Here is a 25,113-nt window from a genome sequence, read left to right as displayed (position 1 = left end):
CCAGGGGATCTCTGCCCCAAGACACCGACAGGCCAAGCCCCCGCGCTCTACCTTACATACAACTATACTATACAATGTACAATACTATAAGATGTGCTATACATCTAGGTAGCATTGGAAATGCGACGAAAGATGCGTTAAAAGTGCATAAGAATATGCGTGAATATTAGTAATTGAGGAAGGGTCCGAGACATGAATCTTGAGGAACACCTCAGTTGATACTGTTCGCTATTGCGTTGATTGCGTGTCGTAACTCCGTCGCAGTGTTCTCAGGCGCCGCACACAGCACACAGCACACAAGCAACAATGGTATTGTCATCAACTCAACTAACTTGGCATCCATTTTTTCCATCTTCCTATTATTACCACGATTCTGCTCCGGGTCCCATTGTGGTGTAATAAGCCATCAAATAATAACGGTCTCAGGTAATGACTCGTTCCTTGCATTTTGTTATTCTTGTTATTAAATAATATAATGGTCGTTCGCATCATGAGTTATTTAAACAATAGTTTTTTTCGTTCTTAATGTCTGTTTGTCGGGTTGTGGTCCCGTGGTTAGTGTCGCGGATTCTTAAGTCAGAGTTTCTCTGTTCGAACCCACTCTACCACAATTTGATGGCTATTTCCAATAAGGAGCCGCTTGCTTAGGCTCACAGAAAATGTATGAAATTGAAATATTTGTGTAAATAATAAAAACACAAATATTTATCTTTTTTAGAAAAAAAAACCAAAATATAAATAAAAATACAAATATAACAAGTTTCTTTCCCTAACCGTCAAAATATTTTGAATATTGTTTTGTAGATAGTGTTTTAAAATTAATAAGTCTTGATTAAAAAGCGGTTAGCTTCGAAACTGCTAGACATTATAATTAAGTTATAATGAAATTTTTATAGTGATTTATAACAAAGTTACATTTTAATTATAAAAAAAATATAACGGTTGAAGCTGTTAATAAACCATAGTTCAAAATTCAAGTAGCAAAGCTCGTCTTTTTTTACTACAATGTAACTTGAATTATTTTTCGACCAAATATTAATTTTACATCAATTATAATTGATTTTTACCGGTTTCCTTTTTTGTCACAATGGTTTTTATTTCTCTGCTATTCACTATTTCTTTTTTTTACCACAGATTCTCATCTTCGTGAATACAATTGTAGTTCCGCATGTTTCTGGTAGATGTCACTTTTGAATTTGAGCCAATCTAATCACCAAATTATCATTTCAACAAAAAATAGCAATTTAAATAATAATGACTTTTCAAATCTTCTCTTAATTGACCAGATTTTTTAATGTACTAATGTAAAATAATTTGATCTCAGACTGGTCACCTTGCTTCCGTGTAACTTTTAAAAATAATTTTTAACATCTTTTTCCATGGATTAAAATTTATTTGAGTTGTTAAATTGTATGTTAAAAATCTATATGAATTTGTATAATTTTGGTATAAATTTTGAGCATTATAATGTAGTCTCTTAATGATATGATGAATTTGTTTTTACCGAGATGAATTCGTCTTTAATTAATGTCGATTAGAGTCCCTCGGAGGATAAATCTAGTATATGCTCACAAATATTGATCATGCCTCGTTTTCCTCGGTCTTCCACTGCTCCTATTTCCAACTACACTCACCTCTCAAATTTGTTTAACTGTTCTTTCCTCATTCATTCGTTCCACATATCCAATCCATCTCTTTCTTAATTTTTTCAATGTTCATCTCAGCCTTGCATTCTTTCTTTATTTTACCATTCGAACATCTATAATACGACCGTTTTGTCGTATACTCGTCTGAGTGATCGCGTTTTTACTGCATTTAGTCTACTCTCATTCTTCTTCTACCAACTCCGTACTTTACTTCCATAAATTTCGTCACACATTCGTCCGAAAGATCTCGTTTCGACATATTTCGGTCTAGTTACAACCTTCTTTTGCCAACTCCATGCTTCACTTCCACACATTATGGTTAGTACCAGGACTTTGTGTACTGCCAGTTTAGTTTTCGCTGATAGGCTTTTATTTGCTACAGCTAATTTCAGTGTACCATTCACTCTCCTTCCTATATCTTTATCAATCTTTCCATCCCTCGAAAACATAAAAATGTATTTTTTCGTTGAATAGTATTGCTAGAGGATTGTTTTTTTTTCTCTTTAATAATGGCCGTAGCTAATTTGAACAAAATATATTACATATTGATAAAATAATAAAATTATTAGTATTTTGGATTCATTGGTTATTGTTATAATGTCAGTAGTACCCACATATTTCCCATGTACAACTGGATGAATACGTTGAACCAATCGTACGTATATCGCTCACTCCTTTCAATAACGTCATAAATCAAAAATCGTCAATTTTCAGTTGTGCATGTTTTCGGAATGCCCAGAAAATTTACTATATCCCAGCAAAAGCGGCATATTTTTAACATAATATTTACCCGCTACAGGGCAGAAAGTGTTGTTTTTGCATTTTGAAGAAAAGGTATTGTTTAGTTATTTTTTTCAATAAAATAAATATTTTTCCAATGGAGAAAAAACCTCAGGTTTTACCTAAAAACATCTGTTGCACAGTAAAAAGTTCAATTAGTGGCTTGATATTTATTTTTGATACATTGTATTAATTTTTAAACTTTAAAAACGTTCTCCTGAAAAATGACGTTTTTTGATTTATGACGTTCTCGAAAGGAGTGAGCGATATGTAAACAATATTTTTACTATTTTATTTGTGATCTTGTATTATTGATTTTTTAAGTGTCGTGTAGGAGTTTCGTTGTCGAGGCTTGAGATATATGTAAAATATAATAACTCCGTTTGGTTGTCTTTTCTATCACACTGAAAAGGCGACTCGTGGGAGGGCTGGTTTATGAAGGACAGTTTGGACTCTTGGCTTTAATGTCACGGACATTGATAAACATTATCTGCAAAATATAGTTTTATTCTATAATTGTTTTATATATTATACATGAATTATACCCTCACAGTACTGCGTTAACCCTCCCCTAGTAAAAACACGATATTTCCCGGCAATCATAATAATAATAATAAAAGCCTTATCCGTACCCCAATGGTGCATAGGGCACTGCTTTATATAAACGTAGTGTTATCTTGATCGTTTACACATGAAGGAAAGGTGATCAGCCCCCCACTTCAGGACCAGTCCAGGGTAATATTGAATAAATATTACAGTGAAAAAAATCACTTATATTTATTTGACCCCCTTGGGAATCGAACCCGGGACCTCCAGAACGGTAGCCGATTATTTCAAATTATATTTTCAACGAGTTATACCCAGCCGCGCGTTGCTGTGGCTCAGTCTGGTTAAATGGAAAAGAAAGTAAGGAGAAAGGATACATTTCTAATATGTTTAATTTTACAATGCTTGTGTTTATACAATATGTAATCAGGCGTTATGAAGCACGAGGAATAATATGGACGTCTGGGTATTAACAGCGTTTACGACTTGTCATAGGCTGGTTTAAGTGATCACTCAAACCTGCATATGACAATTCATATGGCACTCATGCATATAATACACACGTCGCTTCGTTTGTGAGTTCGCGGCAGTATATTTGGAGTTTTTTTATTCTTTTATTTTTAAATGTACTCAAGATCCTTACCGAATTATTTTACATACTGGGAGGCGCCTGAAACACGATTTTCAATTTTTATGAAGAATTTGACCAGTTATTTTATTCACATTTTGGGTGTGTCAAAATCCTTGTTTACAAATCTGGGTTTCTCCACTTAGGAATTATTTTTTCATTGTGACAAGAATATGGAAATCTGGGTATTGACAAGGCTTAGAACCTGTCACAGACTGGTGTAATTGGATTAATTTATATGGTGTAAGCATTCGGGGATCATTTGGCTTCAAATATTATGTAGCGCAATGTCACGAAGGCATTATAATTCTACCAACACAATCATTGAAACGAAAAACCCACATTCTATCGAAAAACAATACACGCGCAAATTAAAACTATGTTACATGACGGTTGGCAATTCATCGATGATTCGAGGTCATCAAATATGTGTCTTTTTACTACGTAATCATTGTACAAGGACCTTGACTTACTTTCTTTCCTTTTAACACCGTAAAAGTATTATTGTCTCACTGGTACCTACTCGTATTCTTGTATGACGTTAACTAGAAACTAACATTTACTATTCTTTCTAAATATAATATATTAAGAATATATTTTCAGTAGTACTAATGTGTGAAGCCAACTAGCCGTAACTCAAGTTGCGGCTGTTTGGCTTAACACGGCTCAAAGCATTCTTATAACTGGCCTCTGTCATATACAATCACAGATTTTGCTCTATCTCTTTCCTTTACCGAGATATTAATTATCCAAATAGCCGCAAATATTGTATTAATTTGATACACGTTTTGGCAAAAGCCATTATTTTAAGTTAAATAAATTTGTTTATCTCAAAACTACTGTTTTTAACTTGCGGCTTTTTGCCTTTGCACATTTGAGTAGTAGTCCGCCTCCGTAGTGTAATGGTTAGCACGCTCGACTACCGTACTGGAGGTCCTGGGTTCGATTCCCAGGATGGGGTTAAATAAATGTAAGTGATTTTTCACTCTAATATTTAATAAATATTACCCTGGACTGGTACATGAGGCGGAGGCCTGATCACCTTTCCTTCATGTGTTAACGATTAACATAACACTGCGTTCATATGATGCAGTGCCCTATGCACCATTAAGTGTGAATAAGGGTTTGAAGAAGAAGAATATTATTAAGTATAACAAATATTCCTCTGAAAACATTACACGTTGCTGCTACTTTTGCCCTGTCGCGTCATTTAAATATTTTAATCCAAAACGCCTCCGACTTCTTCGCCCTCTACATCTGTCGCAGGATATCCGCCCTGACCGTGATCTCAGCTAAGCCGGTGTGGTGGGTAATCTTGTATTTCCTTATGGAAAGCGACTCGGGATGTTGACCTCGTCGCGTGGGAACAAAAATATTATTCAACATACTTTACTAGCAATAACAATTTATTTATTTGGCTGAGTCAAATCGAATTTAATGCTAAACGAGGGAATCACAACATTTTTAAACGTACCTACACGTTAGATATTTTCGTTGTTTTTTTTTCACGTACAAAAAGTGATATTAATACAAAAAAGATCCCACAAAGGCATGGCCTGTTAGTGGGTATACATTTTAATTTAGGTTATAATAAAGGGCACTGGAAATAATACAATAGATATCAGAAATACAATAAAAACACAAATATTACCCTTTTATCAAAAAAATATAAAAAAAATAGTGAAAAGGTTCCTTACCGCTGGTAGCCCATTAATCATGTATCTAATCTCATTTATTTCATAGATCCGATAAACTCAACCATAACGTTAGTCTTCCAGTTTTCAAATTTTATAAACCTTATATTTATTTAATTAAAAAAACTAAAAACTAAATAAAACTAACCTTTTTAGTTAGTTAGTTATATTTATTTAATTTTATTATTTATTTCAAAATATAAATATAATACCTTTTAATACAGGTACCACGGGAAGATCGCTTCTATCGGATGACATCAATGTATGAAATTGCTCGCGGCTGTCATGAGACGTCACCTTTCCTTTGATTGAACTATTCACTTGACCTCTCTTAATTGGTCTAAATATTTCGTTGGTCAACGCGGCCTCACAGAACTTTTCAAGAAAAATATAAATTAAAAAAACAACTCTATAAACTTATTTGAAGTATTTTTCATATCATCCTGTTACCTGCAGACAAATTTCAAGCACTCAGCTGCTCTTGATTAAACTATGTATACGTGCGTATAAATAGTTTAATAAAAAAATAATAATTATATATGTTTGTTTATATATATATATATATATATATATATATATATATATATATATATATATATATATATATATATATATATATATATATATATAAATATATAAATATATATATTTATATATATATATATACATATATATATATATATATATATATATATATATATATATATATATATATGTAATAAAATACCTAGGTACCTACCTGTACATTTTATTAAGTACTTACAAAAAGTACCTACATAAAACAGTTACCACCAGATGTCGCATGCGTCGCACAGAACTAAACAAAAGACTTCCGATAATATTATTAACTGTGAGAATCAGATAGATAGATAGATAGATAGATATAAAAATTATTATAAAGATAAATTAAGAATAAACTTTGGTTACAAAGCAACACATTGTTTATTTTATTATTATACACCCACTTTACATATTATTTACAACCAATTTACAGAAGAAAAATATTACCACGTTATAAAACGACAATTTTGTTAATTGGAAATGGATTATGAAACATTAGATGTATTAAAACAATTACTACAATATGTTCGGAGTGAGAGAGAAAAATTAGAAGATGATCAAAGAAAACGATTAGAAGATAGTCAAAGAAGACGTGGAAATTTAAGAACTAGTGATAAAATTAAAAATAAAAATCATGTGAAAAAAATTTCTACAAAATATAAAATAAAATATACTCCAGAAAAGAAGAATTTCGAAGCAGATTGTGTGAACAGGAATCCAGTATTAGAATCGAATGAAAATGCAGATGAACAATTAAAAGTTGTAAATTTGGTTAAATTAGAAGATAATTTAAAAGATCAGAATAAAAATAAAGACATACAAATAACACAGAAACAGTGCTTGAAAAATGAAAATAAAAATAAAGTAGAAAAAACTTCTACGAAAGATAAAATAAAATATACTCCAGGAAAGAAGAATTTAGAAGTAGATTGTCTAAGCAGGAATCCAGTATTAAAATCGAATGAAAATGCAGATGAACAATTAAAAGTTGTTAATTTGGTTAAATTAGAAGATATTTTAAAAGATCAGAATAAAAATGAAGACATACAAATAACACAGAAACAGTGCTTGAAGAATGAAAATAAAAATAAAGTAGAAAAAAATACTACAAAATATAAAACAAAATATACTCCAGGAAAGAAGAATTTAGAAGTAGATTGTCTAAGCAGGAATCCAGTTTTAGAATCAAATGAAAATGCAGATGAACAATTAAAAGTTGTACATTTGGTTATATTAGAAGATACTTTAAGAGATCTGAATAAAAATGAAGGAATTCAAAAGAAAAAAACAAATGGATTGAAAAAAACTGTGTCTACTTTAAAAGGGTCAAGAAAAAAAAAATACAAAAAAAGAAAGAAAAAAAAGAACGGAAAAAAGAAAAAAAAAGAAAGAAAGAAAAAAAACAAGAAAGAAAAAAAAGAAAGAAAAAAAAGAAGGAAAAAAGAAAGAAAGAAAAAAAAAAAAAACTATATCACTAAACTTATACCAGTCCCTTCACTACAAGAAGATGATCCGGAGGACGAGTGAAAATTTTACTATGAATTTTCATCCCCAAGGGGGGAGATGTAATAAAATACCTAGGTACCTACCTGTACATTTTATTAAGTACTTACAAAAAGTACCTACATAAAACAGTTACCACCAGATGTCGCATGCGTCGCACAGAATTAAACAAAAGACTTCCGATAATATTATTAACTGTGAGAATCAGATAAATAGATAGATAGATAGATAGATATAAAAATTATTATAAAGATAAATTAAGAATAAACTTTGGTTACAAAGCAACACATTGTTTATTTTATTATTATACACCCACTTTACATATTATTTACAACCAATTTACAGAAGAAAAATATTACCACGTTATATATATATATATATATATATATATATATATATATATATATATATATATATATATATATATATATATATATATATATATATATGTATATATATATATATATATATATATATATATATATATATATATATATATTATATATATAATATATATAATAAATTTATAAAACTAATTATTTAATTTTATCAAACTATTTATACGCACGTATACACAGTGTAATCAGGAGCAGCTGAGTGGTTGAAAATTGTCTGCAGGTTACAGGAAGATATGAAAAATACACCAGAAAAACTCAGACCCGTTGAAAACAAATATCATCAGTTAGCGGGAATCGAACGCGTGACGTCGTTGCATTTATCGTGCATAGTTTATGTTTTCAGTTAATTGTTGAATGTTTGTGAATTTTGTATATATTCTTTGCTATTTTCGTGCGCCTAGTTTAACGAGCCCTGCATCACTCCTGCAGTGTTAAAACCACAATCTTCTTCAGTTTACCTTGTCCCGATATTTGGTGTGTTTGTTATCCAAATTTAAGTGTCGAGATTCCGGCGGAACGATTGTTACTCAAGTTTAATTTAACGTTAAGTTACTCTCTAATGTAAACGATATTAGTGGTGACGTTATCAGCGGCTAATTATTTCATTTGTAATCTACCCAGGAAATGCTTGTATTTAAAACAAAATCCGTTATTCCTGTAGCATTGTTTATCCCGCTACCGTTTGCGCAATCCGGTGTCGTATATATCGAGAGCTGTTAAAAAAGTGAAAAAAGTATCCAAAAAAGTGACGCAGTTTGCTAAAAATTAAATGGTGATTGTCGCCGTAAGATGCCAAAGTTGATGAGCTATCGAAAGAACAGCGATTCGTCTAAATATTCTTCGTTCTTCAACGACCATTCTTCGACGAATACGGCGTCAAACGAGGATATCGATCGATTGGCCTCGTCAAACGTCTTCACTCAGGTTTCTTTGAGCAAAGAAAATAACAGGAAGCCTCCTGAGAAACGGCGTCCCGAGATGCTCCGCCTCTGTTGTCCTTGGTGCTTCGGGTCGTCGAAGAGCGACGAAGACTTGGATGCCGAGTTCGTCTTGGTGAAGAAGGAGATCAACACGCCCGCGGAAGTGGAGAAGTCGTCGAGCCGCTGCAGCACGCTGAGAGTAGGAGACAAGACCGTGAACACGGCCAAGTTTGTGAGCGATGTGCTGAATTCGCGAGATGCGTTTCTGCACAAGTTGGAGCACGATGGAACCTTGACTCGCAAGGCCAAGAACACCCCTCAAATCAAGATTAGTTACATACCGGATGGTGCGTGATAATGTTCCTTTTAGTATTGTCCAATATATTTTATTGTGGTCGTATGTGGACATGATTTAAATTTTTACAATACGTTATCGATTCGATAGCCGTCATGATTTTAGTTTTCGTCATGTTTCGATTCGATAGCCATCATGATTTTAGTTTTCGTCATGTTTCGATTCGATTTTCGATATGATTTAAGTGTTATGTTTCGTTAACCGACATGCCATAAGTTTCCAGCATGTTTTAATTCGAAAGTTGTCAAGATTTTAGTTTAAAATTAGTTTCAATTAATTTCGTTAGCCGACACGATTTAAGTTTTCGCCATGTATCGATACGATAACCGTCACGATTTTAGTTTTCGTATGTTTCGATACGATAGCCGTCATGATTTAAGTGTTATGTTTCGTTTACCGACATGATTTAAGTTTCCAGCATGTTTTAAATCCATAGTCGACATGATTTTAGTTTTTACAATGTTTCAATTCGTTAGCCGTCATGTATTTTCACATTATGTATTGAATAATTTTGCGTGTATGATTGATTAAGCGGATATACGCAGCTATGTATGCAATGATACACTTTGTTTGATAAAAAATAGGTACTGCCAGTACCGACCACGATATTTTTTAACAATTCGACAACATCATATTTCAAAAAACTTGATTTTTCAGGATATCGTTTTTAAAGTTTAAAAATATAAAACAATGTATTAGAATTAAAAAACGAGCCACTTATTGAACTTTTTACGGTGCAACAGATCTTATTAGGTAAAACCTGAATGTTTTTTCTCCATATGAAAAATATTTAGTATATTTAAAAAAAAACAATACTTTTTAAGTATTAAGTAAAAAATATGCCGCTTTTGCTGTGATATAGTACATTTTCTGGGCATTCCGAAAACGTGCACAACTAAAAATTAAAGATTTTTGAAATATGACGTTGTTGAAAGGAGTGAGCGAATTCTGTTTTCTTATTTTTTTTTAAAATTATTTTTCCTGCATAATACATGTTTTATAAATATGATTAGGTACCTTTTTATCTAATCTTCAAGATTTTATCGACGTCTGGGTATTTACTTGGGTTATGACCTGTCATCGGCACGTGTAACACGTTCACCATTCTACCCACGATTGACAACAACACTCCAATTTTGAAACTAATCTTTGTTCATAAATCTGGGAATATTACACATGCACAAAGTTAGCACATCAACCAGTCTATGACTTCTACATTCTTCTTCGTCTATGTTGAGATATCAAAATGTAAAAATAACTCTTTAATGGAGAAACCCAGATTTGTGGACAAGGATTTGGACCCAAAATGTTGTGAATAAACTTAATACTTTATATTTTATTCGATTTATATTTTAAGTAATTAACTAACTAACCATCACGTCGCTTCCCCGCAGGGGTAGGCAGAGAGAATCGAACGCCACACCACTCTGTCTTTGAAAACATTCTTTGCCTCTTCTACATTCATGCATCTCCTCATACATACCCGACGATTATTACGACTCCGGACCCGGCCGCTTTCAAGTATTTGACATACCTGTTTGTGCCAGTTTTCCTCGGTCGTCCTCTGCTTCTTTTTCCAACTACATTCGCCTCATAAATTTGTTTGATCGTTCTTTCTTCACTCATACGTTCCGCATGCCCAAACCATCTCAACACACCTTTCTTAATTTTATCGATAATGCTTATCTCAGCCTTACATTCTTTCCTTATTTCATCATTCGCACATCTATCAAACATCGTTTTGCCGCACATTCGTCTGAGGGATCGCATTGCGACCGCATTCAGTCTGCTTTCATCCTTCTTTTGCCAACTCCATGCTTCGCTTCCATACATAAGGGTTGGAACCCGAACTCCATTGTGTACTGCCAGTTTAGCTTCCGCTGATAGATTTTTATTTGCTAAAACTGATTTTAGTGCACGATTCACTCTGTTTCCATCATTCACTTTAATTATTTTATAGCTTAAATTATTTTATATTTATTTATTACAGATGACAGCTGTTCCGCCGATCTCAGTGGGCTCGCCCCCTCAACCCCTCACCCCGCCTCGCCGCCGCCCCTGCCCGCCCTGCAGGAGCCTGAAGATGATATTGATAGACTGGTCGCCATGCACACACGGAGTGGTCTACAGGTATTTCTTTTATTTGTTCAGTATAAGCAAAACACTTTACTAAAAATACCCAAACTACCAACATTGTACATTGGTCTTCGGGTCGACCAAAAATTAAACATTTTGTGTAGTTTTAAGTGTGTAAATGGTGCTATGGTGGTGAAGGGTGGTATTGTTTGCATGCTGTGGTAGTGATTGTCTCGACGAAGAGACGGGTACGTCTCGAAACCGGTAGACATAAAAATCTCGGTGAGTGGTTATATACTAATATTATTAACACTTTTGTAAAAAAAATAAGTAAAAATGACTAGCCATAAAGTAAATGCTTTAAATATTAATAATATTGAGAATACTTTGTTTAAAAACATTGTTTAACCACTTTTATTTTTGGTACTTTTTTTCCAACCGGTTTTGACGAGCACCTTGTCATCTTCAGGGAACGAAATGTACATAATCATCCCTGAAAATCAACAGGTGCTTGTTGAAACCAATTGAAAAAAACCATAAAAAAATATATATGGTTAACCTTTTCTTCCTGGTGATATTATAATGTATATATTTACAATTCAACTTTAATAATAAGAATATCGATATAATATAGGGTTTTCCAATAAGAGGTTTCATTTTGAATAGCCCGCTGTCTGGGCAGCTGCCACTTTTGAAGCTGTCATCTTTTGACATTTGACAAGTAAAAACTACGCGATTAATAAAAATGCAATGATACACGCTTCAACAACGCATTGTAATTGTTAAAATTCACTACAGAAATGGTGAAAATTTTGCAATCACAGTTCGCGAAACTAAAGCACTTTTTGTTCTTCGTGAAGCGCCTTCTCGGCCAGCAATAGTGAAACTTGTTAAAAAATTTGAGCTGTTGGGACAACTTGGTGATGTGAAGAATCAAAACCCTCAACGTGTCACCGTTTGGTGCGGTTTTGGGCTGACGGTGTGATTGAACCTTATTTATTCGAAAATGAGGCTGATGCAACTGTTACGGTGAATGGGTTGCGCTATCGAGCTATGATTAATGATTTTTTATGGCCGGAATTGGAAGATATTGATGTGGACGACGTTTATTTTCAACAAGACGGCGCTACGTACCACACAAGCAACGAAACAAACGCAATTTTGCAACAAAAATTTCCTGGCCGTGTTATTTCATGAAGAGGTGATCACAGTTGGCCCCCGAGATCTTGTGATTAAAACCTTGAGACTTTTTTCCTTGGAGCCACGTGAAAGATAAGGTCTATGCCAATGCTCTACAATCGATTGAAGACCTTAAAGATGGAATTCTTGAAGTTATCGAGGACATACAGCCGCAAATGTGCGAATTGGTCATGGAAAATTTCATGAAAAGGATATGGTACTGCAGTTGTAGCCATGGCGGCCATTTGGCTGATATCGTTTTCCATCGTTAATCGCATACTTTTCTCTTAACAATGCAATAAATATTCATTAATTTATCTTAAAATATACCAGTTTTTTTCAAATATCAAAATGAAACCTCTTATTGGATAACCCTATATATAGTAGATGCGGGCTCAGAACGTTTTAATTTCTCCGTTATATAATAACGTATTACATAAAAGTATAATTATTTAAAGTTATTCATTTTAACTACAACTATGGTCAATAAAAGTAACATTTAGGAATTTTAACATTTTTTCCGTTTTTAAATCACATTTTCAAATGGTGGACAAAATGCATGTCAATCAGTATTGCACATGAAACTTTTAAGCACCATAAGGGAAAGGTTTAAAGCAAAGTTTGAAATTTATCTAGTCGTAAATATTTTTTTTGTTAAAGAAAATATGTTGCTTATAACCTTGTTATTATTGTCCGCCTCCGTAGTGTAATGGTCAGCACGCTCGGCTACCGTTCTGGAGGTCCCGGGTTCGATTCCCAAGGGGGGTAGAATAAATATAAGTGATTTTTTCACTGTCATATTTATTCAATATTACCCTGGACTGGTACCTGAAGCGGAGGGCTGATCACCTTTCCTTCATGTGTAAACGATCAAGATAACACTGCGTTTATTGCACGTTGCACCATTGGGGTGCGGATAAGGGTTTGTATAATATAACATTGAAAATGATAAAAATTATAAAAAGTAAAAAAAAATTAAGAAAAAAAAACTCACTCCCCAGATATACATATACAGTATCGAACAGATTAATCGAAACAATTTTTCTTCTTCATATTTTCAACACCCTCTAAAAAATGTTTTTGGGGTGTTCCTCGTATTATGGACCAAGGCTGCTTCTTTCAGTGACTGAGATGATGAATAGCGAGAAGTATCACTCAATTCTACTGGAAAAGATACTACCAGAGATACAAAAACGAAGGTCAAATAGTAATGGAATATTTCAGCAGGATTTAACCCTGCCACAAATCCAAAAAATGATGAAATTTTTCACACATAAACAATAAACTGTGTTGGACTGGTCAAGAATTTTGCCCGGCATAAACCTAATTGAAAATCTATCGGCAATCTGAAAGAATCGACTCTCTAAAATTGATTGCACAAAAGAATAGCCAATTTTGTCCATAATTTAGGTATGGTTTTGAGACGAAAAAAATGGCTTCCACGTGCCAAAACCTTATATAATAGATGCCAAGAAGAGTAATATCTTCGATTGAGCCCAAATGAGATCATATTGAATATTAATTTGTGATATAACTAATAAACAAAAGATTAAACAAAACTTTTTACGAATACAACAAAAAAAGTTTTCATATTATTTTTTGACATCTCATCAAAGATGAAGAAGAATATGGAAGACTGGGCATTTACGTCATAGGCTGGTTTAAGTGATCACTTTACACACGTGTAACATTCACCAATTCTATCCATTATTGACAACCACACTACTATAATTCTTGGAAGTTCTATATATATGAACCAATTTAAAAACCTTGTTGTTGAATCACTAGAACTTCACTAGAGACATCTATTGGTGAGTTGTAAAGAAGTTTTTTACTAAGCAGAAACTCTTATATCAGTATGTGAGGTCCGAATCCTGGATTATAATCACACACGTGAGAAACGCCAGAAAATATCGTTTTCATTCTTATTATTCAAGCTTGTAATTTGACCAGATAATTTATTTACAACATTTTGAGTGTGTCCAAATACTTGTTCACAAAATCTGGATTATTTCCAATTACTATTTTTATTTTCATATTATTTTTTGACATCTCATCAAAGATAAAGAAGAATATGAATGTCTGGGCATTTACGGGGCTGTAAATGCCCAGACTTCCATATTCTTCTTCATCTTTGATGAGATGTCAAAAAATAATATGAAAATAACTCCTGTAATTGAAGATAATTCAGATTTTGTGAACAAGCATTTGGACACACTCCAAATGTTGTAAAAAAGTTTTGTTTCAATTAATCTGTTCGATACTGTAGTTTTGTTTGCAGAAACTCACTGTTTACTGTACTCAAGATTCATTGAATATTTGGAATTGAAGCAACGATTATGTTTCCAGACTCGCTCCGAGTCCATGGCCAGCGTGTACTCGGGCGCGGGCGACGGCAACTACGGCTCGGTGACCGTCAAGGGGCAGGTGGAGTTCGGCCTGCTCTACAACTACAAGATGGGCGCGCTGGAGATCAACGTCAAGCGCTGCCGAGACCTGGCCCCCGTGGACACCAAGAGGAACAGATCGGACCCCTATGTCAAGGTAACGGCGTGCCTATATTCCGTAAACATGTTCAAAGTGGACCAGTTCAATGAAAAGAAAAAACACAACTTACAAATGAGTTCTTAGTATGGGGATAGGTGGATTGCACTTATTACGTGCGCCCAAAAATCTTTACTTTTGCTCCTCAGAAGCCGCTTTTAAATAAAGATGGAAAATAAATAAACTAATCACTCACTGTAAAATTAAATTCCGCCTCCATAGTGTAATGGTCAGCACGCTCGGCTACCGTTCTGGAGCCGAGCGTGCTGACCCTTCCGGATCCGATTCTCATTTTTCACTCTAATACTAATATTACCCTGGACTGGTACCTGAAGCGGAGGGCTGATCACCTTTCCTTAGTGTGTTAACGATCAAGATAACATTGTGTTTAGATAATGCAGTGCCCTATGCACCATTGGGGTGCGAATAAGGGTTTGAAAAAGTCACTTCTCGATTTTACATTTTATTCTGCAATATTCACAAATGGTATGGAATGCTTATCACTACGTTTATATTTATAAAAAAAGAATTGATCACTGATCACTTGGTACTTTTAATGTTACAAATTTTATTTTAAAACTGTTGACATGTCAAAAAATAATATGAAAAATAACTCCTATAATTTGAGCTAATCCAGATTTGTGAACAAATATTTGCACACACTCAAAATGTTGTAAAGTATGTAAAGTGATTGCTTAACAGGTCAAAAGGTGAATAAATACTTCGTTTCCTTTATTCTCTTTGCATAATACATATTTTTTCATACATATTTCCCTAAACCAGTTATAAATGGGTCTACATACCTTCGTACAATATCTTTGATTTAACCTTTAGGCTTTTATGCGTCGCTTGGCTTTTTTGTGAAATATTCGCGCGACTTGCTACATACGCGTAACTTTTTCAAAAAAAATTGTATTTCTAAAATTAGTCATCCTTTTTAGGTAAAATAAAAAGCATCATCAAAATAAAAGATTGTTTGTAATTTACCATAATAAAGCAGGACCATAATAAAGCAGGTTTGTTTTATTACGGTCTGTATAATAATAAAACACAACACATCTCCCAAGAGTCAACCCTGTAATGCAGGTATAAACACTAATACTAAGCATCATTACTGAAATATTTATCGGAACCAAAAATAAAATGTTGGATCGGTATCTTAAATACAGTTTTACGTAAGCTTAGATTCATATTTTGAATACTATTGTGATGAATCAGTATAATCCAATAGGGAAGTTCCTCACAATCACCGGTCTTGTATGGCACCGGCGGGCATTGAACGACGTAAATCCGCGGTCCCGTAAAGGACCATTGGGAGGCTAAAGGTTAATGGAATCTCATTTGATATGTTTTTCTTTGTTCATCTGTTCAGGTATACCTCCTGCCCGACAAGTCCAAAACGGGTAAGAGGAAGACCAAGGTGCGCAAGCACACTCTGCAGCCCGTGTTCCAGGAGTGCCTGCGCTTCGTGCAGCCGCTCAGCGCGCTGCCCGGGCGCGCCATCTGGCTGTCCGTGTGGCACGCCGACATGTTCGGCCGCAATCACTTCCTGGGGGAGGTGGTGCTGCCGCTGCTGGACAAGGTGTTCGACGACCCCACCCCCAAGTGGTACAATCTGCAGGAGAGGGTGAGTACACCCCCCACTGGTTTATTATATTATATTTATAATTAAAATAAAACTTTCTTTTGAAATCACTATAAATATTTTATCATTCTAATGTCTACCGGTTTTGAAGCTAACCGCTTTTATTTCAAGACTGATTAATACTAAAATACTATCTACTCAACAAAATTCGAAATACTTTGGCCGTCGTTAGGCAAAAGAGCTTGGGTAGATATAGCTGTTTGCAATTAGAGGGTAGATAGTGCTTTAATAAAAAAAAACCTAAATTTCGAATTACTTCTTTATTTATTAAGCAACTACTTTATATTATATTAAATATTTATAAAAATTACAAATTGATGATAATAAGGAAGGCAAAGGAAGAAGGGAGTTTAGGGTACCTGTGTCCTTCGACACGGTAGTTGAATGCGTCAACTACTACACTAAGGAGGTGGACAAATCACTAATAGGATACGTAAACTCTGTAGGTTACGGTAATATAGCTGTAACTGAGGTTACAAGTTTTGTGATTCTGACTTTTGCGGTCAAAAACAACTTAAGATATCACAAATTGTTAATTTTTCTGTCAATTAAAATTAAGATACTGAATCCTTTTAAAATCTTATATCTGTTCAGTTTTCAATAAGAAAAGTACTGATTTCAAAATCGAATTAGGCAGTGCAAAAAAAAAACAATTGTTTATTGTGTTTTATGTTATTGCAGACTGAACAGTTTGAAGAGCAGCAAGGGAACAAGGGGGACATGATAGTCGGCCTGAAGTTCGAGGTCCCGGAGCAAGGGAGTACCCTGAACATGCGGACCAAGGGGACACTGCACGTGCTGGTCAAGGAAGCCAAAAATCTCTGCGCGACCAAACCCAATGGACTGTGCGATGTCTTCTGCAAAAGGTAATTATTTAAAAACTGCTTTTTCGTGTCATTGTAAAGGTGTGACTGATGGGAAAATGTTACTTTTATAGTTTCCTGGGATGGTATTCATGACTTTTTTTTAGTTTATATTTCTTTGTCTTTTGATGTGAATATTGTTAAATATTTAAGGAGTTAAAAATACGCAATACATAATGAAATGTGTGCACTAATTGGCGTCGTTAGATTAAATGATCTAATTCAAAACCGAAATAAGTTATGACTTCTTGAAAAAAAAAAGAAATTGCTTGATCTACACCAAATTATGCCCAATTTGTTAGTCTCTTTGCCAATCATTTAACTTAAAACAAAGGTCCTAACTTATATTACCTCAATATAAAGTATATCTCAAGTCTCAACAAAGTCTTAAAACATGTCATTGGTTGATTTAAGTGCTCACTTTGTACACTGTGCAACATTCTCCATTTTGTCCATTATAAAAAGATGCTTCCTATCTGTACACATAATATATCCTCGATATATGGCTCCCAGTGGTTAAATCTGGTAAAAAAAATTAATAACCAACTTAAAGTATACAAATTGAAATACTAGAAAATAAATTTGAAACAATTCTCACCTATGGGCAGAAGGGCAAAGCTAATATTACTTTACAAAGTTCTCAACAGATGGCAGTTCCATACGTGATAATTAGTTAAGATACTCAATACATACAACTTCCAAGAGTTTAAGTAATATGGATGTTCAATAGTGGGCATAATGGTGCAAGTTGCACAATGTATAAAGTCACTAGCCCTGTAACTCTCCTCCATATCCTTATATAAACATATTGTTTGCGGGAAACGCTTAAAAGCGTCTTTTATTTACAGTTGTTTGCTTACTTTTGGTAGAGCGCGAGAGATGCCAAAAAACATTGTAAAGTTGGGTTTGCGGTTACTTGTGATTAGGTTATTTGTGATTGGTATTCTTTTAAACGTATAACTCATACAGTACATATTTGCTAACTTCATTTTAATTTTTGTCTTTTTGATTTTTTGTTTTCTGTTAAAATCAAATATTTATAGTTTATATTAGCATTTTTAATCTAATTTTATTTGTAATATTTATTGTATTCTTGCCAGCGCTCTTTATTATAACATAAAATATAATGTATACCCACACACAGGCCATGCCTTTGTGGGACTTTTTTTTTGTATTAATAGAATATATTATATTTTTTGTAGTCGTCATTATAATATATTGTGAAATGCAAAAGAATTTAATAAAACTTAAGAATTTAAAAAATAAAGAAAAAAAACAAAAAAAAGTATGCGATACTAATTAGTATATTAATAACATATATAAAATAGAGTTGATGAAAAAATAGCCCAATGACAATGTGTAAATAGACTTTTTCACAGCATTTGCGAACAACGCTTTGAATACACTCAAAATAGTGTTTCTCCATAAAATGTCAAAAATCAAATATTTTCATTCATTGATTCGGCAATCACTTTGTGGTAAAAATCTATCCATTTTTTATTTAAGTTTTACCTAGTAAACACCGTATACGGTGTTTGAAAATGATGAGTAATGCATCGAAACACGTGTAACAGTAGATTTTAAGAAATAGTGGTATATACTATGTAAAACTTTAAAAAAAATGGTAAAAAAATGTTTTTCTTCGTTCTTAGTCATTTGAAAGTTTGTTAGATGTAGCATGCATTTTTTCGTAACGTAACATTCGCGGTGAGCATCCGACATCGGATGAAGTACTCGGAACGTGCTCGGCTCGATGTACTGACTATACGAATGCTCGCATCGTTGCGTGTTACGCTACGACGAAATGACTCCGGTCAGTCTCCACTATAATGGGTGATGGGCCTTCTCGTGTTGACACTGTTGTTGTTTGCAGCTACCTGCTGCCGGAACGGGGGCGCGGGGTGAAGCAGAAGACGGGCGTGTGCCGCCGCACGCTGTGCCCCCGCTGGGAGCACTGCTTCACCTACCGGGGCCTCACGCTGCAGGAGCTTGGCCAGCGCGCGCTCGAGCTCTCCGTGTGGGACCGGGACCTCATCAGCTCCAACGACTTCATGGGCGGAGTCAGGTTCTCACTCGGAACTGGTGAGCAACAATTCTACACCATACCTCAACTTTTCACTACATATTACACTAGAGTCTCGGTTATCCGACCTACAGTTATCCGACTTTCCGAGTCATCCGAACTACCAGGGCAATGCCCCTTTCCTTTACTCGATTGCACATATGCGTGTATTTGAATACTTTGCCGTAAGTGCATTTTCATGTTTTTAGTTCGTTATATTCAGTTATGTTACATGTACATATTTGAATTTTTTTCGATGTGCAAATAAAATAAACACATTTTCAATGTTGTTTTTATCATTTTCCGTATTATCCGACCTGATCGCGGCCAGTTTAGGTCGGATAATCGAGACTCTACTGTATAAATAAGTATATTAGTATAGTTAGAAATTCATCATTGTTAGACATAAAAAATACATGTGGAGCCGATAAACACAACTAAGTTTGGAGTAAGGTCCTTGCAATATTTTATCTTTTGTATCTACAAAAACAATTGCATTTGCTGACGACACTGTCCTAATTTATGAAGCATCTTCATGGGACGCAGCATACCAGAAGGCAAACACTGGAGTAAACAGAGTTAAACTCTGGCTTGAACAAAATCTACTTACCTTAAATATCGAAAAAACAAAATGTATCCAATTTAGCCTTATTCCTCTGCTTAGTGATAAAAATATTTACATTCATACTTGTCAAAATATCTACCCATCTTGTCCATGTATACCAATTGAAAAATGCAAAAGCGTAAAATATCTAGGAATATACATAGACAAAAGACTTTGCTGGGAACCTCACGTAGCGTATTTGGTACCAAGACTACGAAAATTAGCACACGTGTTCTTGGTGCTGCGTAGCATACTTGATCCCTCCATCCTCAAAGAGGTCTATTACGCTCTGTTCCAATCTATAATTCTACATGGAATTATTGGCTGGGGCGGAGGTGCCAAAACCACGCTAGACCCTATTTTCAAAGTACAAAAACTTATCCTAAGAATAATAAATAAATGTAACTCGACACACCCTTCCAATGAGCTATTTACAAGCTATACGGTACTAGACGTACGGCAACTGTTCGTCAAGGAAGTACTGATTCACTTTTGGAATAAAATGGAAAAGGTTAGAACGCAACAAACTATTCGAACCCGGGCAGCATTAAATAAAAACTACATTGGCCCAGCCATTAAAACAAGTTTTGCCCAAAAAAATTTTTCATTCCTTGCTCCAAAAATATTTAATTTGCTGCCCGAAACCATTAAGATTTCCAGGAGTGATCAGGTCTTTAAGAACAGTGTCCGTCGATGGTTACTTAACATTGGAAGGGACAAGGTGGAAAGTGAATTAATTAAAGTCCAGGTGTAATTATCACACTGAAAAACCTTAAAACATAAATTATTTTTGTATCTCCTGTATGTTATGTTTATAATCTAATCATTAAAAAAAATATATGTATATTAAAAATTAAAAAAAAATATATATAAACTTTGTATTACCATGTTAGTATTCGGCTCAACACAGGCCATGCCTAAAGAGCCGTAATACGTATAATAAATGTGTATATGAAATGAATATGTATATTGAATGTATCTATGTATTATGAAAATAAATAAATAAATAAATAAATAAAAAAAATAAAAAATATATAGCCTATACCCAAATTAACCAGCTGCCTGACATATATAAAATAGAACCCAGTCAGGAATCCCAAATTAATGAACTGAAAATATACTTTATGGAAAGATATTTGTGTCAGTGATTAGTTTTTATTTTATCATTTCTTTTTAAATGTGCACCTGAAGTGCTGGGTTGATCACTTTGCTTTTTTTTAAAGAAATAATCCGTAGAGCCTCTATTTTCAGAGGCTTGTCTGCAGGTAAAATTGTAAGGGTAGGGAAGGTAGATGTGAAATAAAATAAATATTTCTCAAATTCATTTGGCAATTGGCGGAATCCAATCCGCGATGCCAGTTCACAGTCCTACCTGCCTTTGCTATGACCCATCCACACTGCGTCTATATGATGCAGTGCTCTATGCAATGTTGAGCCACACTCAACAGTGCATAGAGCACTAAATGTTACAAGTAGAATACATTTTTAACAAGTTACAAAAGCTATTTATTATTTTAGATTGCATTTAGATTGGGCATCGAAAAAGAAGGTGAAGGGGGTATTTCTGATTTGTATTTCTGTATTCTTCTTCTTCTATCACTTGAGAGTAATTGTCCTTATCTTGGGCATCTCTAAATAGTGCCTCGTCAGTCCTGATCCCTGCCCTATCTCTTATGTTCCGGAGCCAGGAGATCTGTTTTCTGCCTACATTTCACCGACCTCTATTTTGCCGACCTCTATTTTGCCTGTATTACAACAATCAATTATTTTGTATTCTTGAAATTAATTTCGTAGATGTGTTTTGCTGTCACCTACTTATTGAATTATTGCGAGTCATTTTGGTCATGTAAAGAAAGTGATAATTTGGTTATTTCAGGAACTCACATGGGGGGACAAGTTCCCTGGATGGACAGTATGGGGAAGGAAGTGACTCTCTGGCAGACCATGATGCAGCGCCCCAACTTCTGGGTGGAGGGCTCCGTGCCGCTGCGGTCTTCTCTCAACAACTAGCCCCGGCACCGCCGGAGCCTCTCTCCAGAGGCCTGACCTACTGATTCAAAGCTGTGATTGATATCTTTTCTTTCTGATAATAATGTTAAGTCCGCAGTCGTTTTGCGTTCAGGAAACTGAGGCGGCGGAAAGATGATGCCTCGTGAATGCTCCGACTGTGGGAAATCGAGTTTGAAGTCAGACTGATTAGGCAGAATTTTGTATATACCGTATTATTAAATTAACAGAGGTATACGGTGTTTCGCTAAGTAATCCACTCTATAGAGTTCAGTTTACAAATGACACGAGTGACAGTACATAATTGCAAAATGCTAAACATATCCATCGCCAACATATTGACTTACTCAAATACTAACGGAATAAAATTCTCTTTATTTTACATCGCATGTATTTTACAATTTTTTTTCGCAATGTCAAATATTTATTTTTCTTTTTTATTTCTTTCACCTCAATTCGCATGTCAATTTTTTTTGACAGGATGAATACTCGGCTGTCTAAACCCAAAACACAGTAAGGGACATTTTTTTTTGTAGTACGTTTTTTTTTGCATTTTTGGACCAAGTAGTACTAATGATGTAAGTAAAGAAGCTCAGGGTGAAGTACACAAGGAAATGGAGGAAAATCAATAGGCTCGTAGTAGGTGTACTCGTATTAGCTTAGGTATTTTTATCCCTTCACATAAAATGGCCAAAGTACTCTAGCTTTTCTTTCTTCAGAGTGTCTATGACTAGAATAATCACCCAAGTTTCTATATCGAGTGGATTGCCTATTGAAACATCCGGCAGTAGAAGCAAATGTATATTCGTGTTAGTGTACAAAGAATTCACATTTTTATAAAATAACTCGGATTAGATTAGCAAATTTATTTTAATTTACTTTCTGATTTAAATCTATAAGTGTACCCTGAATAGGGTAAAAAGTATAAGAGTGAAAATCATTTTGGATTTTCATTTGTATTTTTAACTGCATACTAAACTTTTACGCGAAAAAGTACCTACTATTATAATAATATTAAAAATATGTATTTATAAATGAATATTTTTATTTTATTTTTACAAATAAATTACTTTACAGATTTCAGAGGAAATTTTAAAGATCTCTATTTTTATGTACATAAAGTAAGGTTATTTTTTTAAAACCAACAAAATCTGACATTATCAAATATGCGTAGACTTAAAATAAACGAAATTTGCAATCTTATTTTTTTTCTTTAAATACATATTTATTATTTTTTTCATTTTGGTCAAACAACTATTACTTTCTTATAAAATGTGTGCATTTTTTTAGTTATTCCAAAATATATCTTCTATCCGACATTTTGACTTCCATTGCAACGATCGTTTTGTTTTAGTAAATCTTCTTCCAACCCTCATCCGCACTATGGAGTGCGCACTACTGTGCATAGGGTACTACATCACATAGACATAGTATCTTGATTGTTAATTGGATTTTGCGGTTTAGATATCGGTTCAGGGTAACTGGACTGATGACAAGATCAAATAAAGGTCGAGTAATAGAGCTCTTCTGACCTCCTGAGACCTATTGCGGTAGCCAAAAGCGCAAATCACTAAGAGGCAGACATTAGTAGATCTACACTAAATAAATTCATACATCCGGAAAAATCATACTCTTCAGAGGGATCTACAGACCTACAGACCCTCTGGTCATTAGGGATTAATATTCTAGTTTCAGGTCTACATGTCGCTCACACTTTTCAAGAACGTCATAAATCAAAAAACTTGATATTTCAGGAGATCATTTTTAAAGTTTAAAAATATAATAAAATATATTAAAAATAAATATCAAGCCACTTATTGAACTTTTTACTGTGCAACAGATCTTTTTAAGTAAAACCTGAATGTTTTTTCTCCATTCGAAAAATATTTACTATATTTAAAAAAATAATTAAACAATACCTTTTCTACAAAATGCAAAAACAACACTTTCTGCATTGTAGCGGGTAAATATTAAGTTAAAAATATTCCGCCTTTGCTGGGATATAGTACATTTTCTGAGCATTCCGAAAACATGCACAACTGAAAATTGACGATTTTTGATTTATGACGTTCTTGAAAGGAGTGAGCGATATATGTTATGTATTCACACGTACGTAAGATGCATGTGTTTTGTCATGTTGATATCACGAACTGGGCCATTCGCCCAGTTCGTGTTTTGTGAATAATATTTATTGATTTATGGATTGTCGACAACATTCCACCGGGGTAGTGAAGCATTTGTGTAGAACGACATGAAAATTTGAATAACTCTTGGAAAAATTAAGTCCTGCCGTTTTTATTTTGTCTGGATTTACCAAAACAAATAGGATTTACTGAAAGAAAACGCATCCTCACCTGGCTGGCGTAAGGCTATTTTAGTACAAATACTCGAAATTTCTGTACTGACATTTCACACTAAGCCACCTTCGCCTCGGTTAGTAAATCTTACATTCATAGCTATGAATATGCAAATTTGTAATTTTACTATTTGATTTTGTGTTATGTACCGGTATTCAAAAAAAAAACTTGCATTTAATTTTATTTATTTGAAAATCTACAAATATTATGTGACAAATAACAATTTAAAGATATTTGATAGGATTGTATCTATTTATAAAATATTTTAACAATAAACATTTTACTTTGAAATATTTGAGTTTTTATTAAAAAAAAGGAATGTAACAGTGTCCTCATCACCAGAGGTTTTTTTCCTGGTGTTGATCGAAAGCAGAGAACTCTAACAAAATGGCTTCCATACTGTTAAAAACCACAATCCAAGCGTCAATGTGATGTGTATGTTGAATAAACATACAAAACATATGAATGTTGGTTGGTGAATAAGATGCAAACATCTTATTATGTGTGAGAATTTTCAAAACCATTATTGTTTTAAAAATAAACTAAAAACAAAATGTGGTATAACTTTGGGTTACAAAGGTTTATGCTCACAAATTCATACACATACAAAACTCCTGTCAAAACATATCTCAGTTTGTAAACAGAATTTCAAACGAAAAATAAAATAATGAGTGTAAAATGATGGTAATGGAGGAAATAACATTCCAGAGACAGATGAAGATTTGAGCAACGAGCGTGATTTACA

The 25,113-nt window shown here is 33.9% G+C and overlaps 1 protein-coding gene across 4 annotated transcripts in view; it reads left to right on the top strand.

Moving 5' to 3' along the window:
- The window catches only part of btsz (bitesize), a 129,072-nt gene extending 104,418 nt beyond the window's left edge, over positions 1 to 24,654 (top strand). For all 4 annotated transcript variants that reach the window (XM_088261925.1, XM_088261921.1, XM_088261922.1 and 1 more), the window contains 6 exons: positions 11,022 to 11,161; positions 14,636 to 14,830; positions 16,203 to 16,457; positions 17,157 to 17,341; positions 19,212 to 19,420; positions 21,881 to 24,654. In XM_088261925.1, the coding sequence (XP_088118051.1) occupies positions 11,022 to 11,161; positions 14,636 to 14,830; positions 16,203 to 16,457; positions 17,157 to 17,341; positions 19,212 to 19,420; positions 21,881 to 22,014 (1,118 nt within the window). In that variant the 3' untranslated portion in view covers positions 22,015 to 24,654. The remainder of the gene's footprint in view (positions 1 to 11,021; positions 11,162 to 14,635; positions 14,831 to 16,202; positions 16,458 to 17,156; positions 17,342 to 19,211; positions 19,421 to 21,880) is intronic.
- The last annotated feature ends 459 nt before the right edge of the window (positions 24,655 to 25,113 follow it).

The sequence above is a fragment of the Brachycentrus maculatus genome, unplaced genomic scaffold (assembly GCF_059751285.1).
Source record: "Brachycentrus maculatus isolate JH-2025_06_01 unplaced genomic scaffold, ASM5975128v1 h1tg000169l, whole genome shotgun sequence".
NCBI classification, from domain to species: Eukaryota; Metazoa; Arthropoda; class Insecta; order Trichoptera; family Brachycentridae; genus Brachycentrus; species Brachycentrus maculatus.
This window is presented reverse-complemented; position numbering and strand designations above follow the sequence as displayed.